This window comes from Dendrobium catenatum, unplaced genomic scaffold (genome assembly GCF_001605985.2).
Source record: "Dendrobium catenatum unplaced genomic scaffold, ASM160598v2 fragScaff_scaffold_905, whole genome shotgun sequence".
NCBI classification, from domain to species: domain Eukaryota; kingdom Viridiplantae; phylum Streptophyta; class Magnoliopsida; order Asparagales; family Orchidaceae; genus Dendrobium; species Dendrobium catenatum.
The window spans coordinates 201,887-205,309 of NW_021319367.1; the positions used below are offsets into that span (position 1 = coordinate 201,887).

At 39.5% G+C, this 3,423-nt stretch overlaps 1 protein-coding gene across 1 annotated transcript; it reads left to right on the plus strand.

The window, feature by feature from the left end:
- Positions 1-1,120: 1,120 nt before the first annotated feature.
- On the plus strand, positions 1,121-2,329 carry LOC110113683 (phospholipase A(1) DAD1, chloroplastic-like). Its single transcript, XM_020846355.1, has one exon. The coding sequence runs from the start codon at positions 1,121-1,123 to the stop codon at positions 2,327-2,329; it is 1,209 nt and encodes a 402-aa protein (XP_020702014.1).
- Positions 2,330-3,423: the final 1,094 nt, after the last annotated feature.

The following is a 3,423-nucleotide window of genomic DNA, read 5'->3' on the forward strand; positions in this document are numbered from 1 at the left end:
TGAGTACGATCACTCTGATCTCCAACGTCTGACTATGGTCCCTCTGACCTCAATCGCCTGACCATGATCGTAGCATCCATACGAACATGCCAACATTCTCTTGAAAGTAACTCTCATATCATTGTATTATTCCGACCCCAACTTTCTAATTTTCTTTATATTTTTTTGCATTGAGCCAACGTGTTCCCTCGAGAAATGACATCATTTGTAATCAACAACAAACACTAGCAGATTCATTTCAATGGGCAAGAACCCATGATTCTTCACTCTTTTAAAGTTTTTCTGCATAAAATTTATGGAGCCTCATATATTTCTTGCATCTCTCTCTCTCTCTCCCTCTCTCTCTCTCTCATATGTTGTATGTTAGCTCTTTTTCAATGCCAAGACATTAAGCTCTTTATCTCTCTACCACCGTGAATTTTTCATGACGCAACAATTATGATTATTAAAAATTTTAATAAACTTTTAGACTCCACAAGTTTAAGAGATTTTTTACTCTACAATATATAATTTAGATAGAAATGAAAAGGAGGCTGGTGTCTCTTTTTTTCTCTCTCTGAAAGTTGGTTTTTTGCGAAAAAATTATGTGAATAAATTATGTGCTTTCTTATTAAAAAGAAATCTTAATATTAAGGATAAAAATTTTAGAAAACACATTTAGAAAGGGAGATAGAATGCCCTTAATAAGTTAGATAATTAAGAGGTGATGATTTGATCAACTAACACCGGCCAGCCAAAAATAAAATTAAACTTACAATCAGTCATCAACATATTCTAACAGTTCGGAAAAGACCACTAGATAATTAATAGGAAGAAATCCATTGTTATGCCAATTAGATTGCCTAATTAAGAAGGACTACCAGCAAATGCATCGTCCGTCTCTTTTCTATTCCCACGCAACATAAGCCACATACTTATAAATACCCAACCTCTGCAATGATTTTCCACCGAAACCCTTGCACCAGCTGCAGGACAACTCTCCAACAGATGCAGCAGAATTAAATAGGTCGCATCAATGGCAATATCAGCGCGAACTTAGTAATTTCCTATTTATCAGTGCCGTTTCTTCTATCATTAAAAAACAGGACACACGGCAAAGATAGAAAAAAGCACCCACGTAATGAGCCCATCTACTTTAACTGTCTCCGCCATCAGCCACCCAACGTTCTTCATCCCTACTTACCACATCGCTCACATAACACGTCGGATCACCTCCACAGCCAATATCGACCCACCCGCCACCCTCCTGGGCAACCGGTGGATGGAATTCCAAGGCGCAAACAACTGGGACGGTCTACTCTACCCCCTTAACCCTACTCTCCGAGCCGAGATACTCCGCTACGGCAGCTTTGTCCAGGCCGCATACACCTGCTGCGAGCTTGACCCTTTCTCCTCTTCCTACGCGACCTGCCGCTTTCCCAAGCATTCCCTCCTTCGTCTCTCCGGCCTCCCCTCATCAGGCTACCGTGTTACCCGCAATCTCCACGCCACCTCAACCTCCAGCCTCCCTCGCTGGGCCGCCGACGCCGCCCCCTCATTTATCTCTCGCCAGTCCAGCTGTATTGGCTTCGTAGCCGTATGCAATAATGACACCGAACTCTCTCGCCTAGGTCGCCGGGATGTTGTCATCTCCCTCCGTGGCACCGTAACATTCCTGGAATGGCTTGACAATCTGCATGCCTCCCTCACTCCCTTCTGTAGTACGAAACCTGAACGCTCCGAGCACAAGCCCATGGTCGAGCGCGGGTTCTTGAACCTTTTCACTTCTTCTAGCCCCGAATACCACAGTCTTCGCGATCAGATCCGCAAAGTGGTCCGCTGCCTCCTTAATGAATTCGATAGTGGTCCAGCGATCAGCTTCACGTTCACGGGCCACAGCCTTGGGGCAGCGCTAGCCGTTTTGGCCGCTGATGACGTAAAGGCAATGGTTGGCCGTACTGGACCGATGGTGACCGTAGTATCGTTTGGCGGGCCGCGGGTTGGAAATGCCAGTTTTGGGCATAGAATGGAGGCGAAGGGAAGTAAGGTTCTCCGAATTGTTAATACAAATGATATCATAACCAAGGTTCCGGGCTTCGTCCATAATTCAGAGAAGGAAGGGTTGGCGCCAAATTGGCTGCTTTCCAAGACTGGGTGGGTGTACGCTGACATTGGGCGGGAGCTTCGGCTCCGCGGCAGCCGGAACGCAAATGTGGTGGCTTGCCATGATCTTAAACACTACCTGCACCTCGTGAATCAGCTTAGCGACGCGTGTCCAAACTTTACGTCTGAGGAAGAAAACCCGAGAAAATGGCGTGGGCCGGTGTTTGTGGCCGGCGATGTTTGTTGACAGCATTTAACCTTCTTTTTTTTTTTTTTTTTTTTTTTTTTTTTTTTTTTTTTTTTTTTTTTTTTTTTTTTTTTTTACATTTAGGTCATTTAAGACAAACTCACACACAGAACGTATACACAAAGACTCGAACCTATAATCTCTTAGTTGGAAGCCTAAGCTCTCCACCGAGAGGTCAAAGTGAGTTGTGTCCTTCTATTATTCAATTTCCTCGGTGGTTTTTTTTTTTTTTTTGGCTAAAAGTTTGTAAATATGTAAATAATTTCTAATTTACAATCGTATATAATGAATATAAAATTTCAATAACTAAAAAAAATCAGACAATCAAAATTCTTTTTCTTAATAATTAAAATGAAATATGCGGTTATTTGTTTCAGCGAATTATTATTTGTATATACGAAAGTTAATTGCAAGATCGTGTTGCATTTTTTTTTTAAACAAAGCTGCGCAGTTTTTATAAAAAAATTTCTGTTTAATCTAATTTTAGAATAATTTAAATGCGTATACCTGTATTTTTTTTTTCTTAACAATTATGCATTAATTTTTGGATTATTATGATCTAATTGAAATACATTTTTTAAGGCAAAAAGAGTAATTTTTGTTTAATTGGAAAATGCTTATTTGGATACAAAGACAATAACATCAATCCTTTATCCCTTTACTTGAGGTTTACTACATAAATCATTTTCTCCATTGTATCATAGAAATAGTCAAAATATTATTTAAATCTAATAAAAAAATGTCATTTCTATTCATTTTTAACCAAGTATTTTAAGATCAATGTTTACTTTTCTCAACTCATGGCAAATCTAATACATCTATTCTCCATATCTGATCATCGAAAGGATGGCATTTTATGCAGCCAAATAATCTAAGGTAATTTTCTAAAATCTTATCTACCATTGGAGCTGCTCCATCTTTTTTATGTGTAAACATATTTTGCATTTTGCCTCTAAGAGTAAACATGCACATCCACCTGAGCACCCTCATTTTTGCAACACTTAAATTAATTTTATACTTATCTTTCAATGGTCAACATTCTGTGCCATAAAACATTGCAGGTCTCACCAACATCATATAGAATCTTTTTCTTA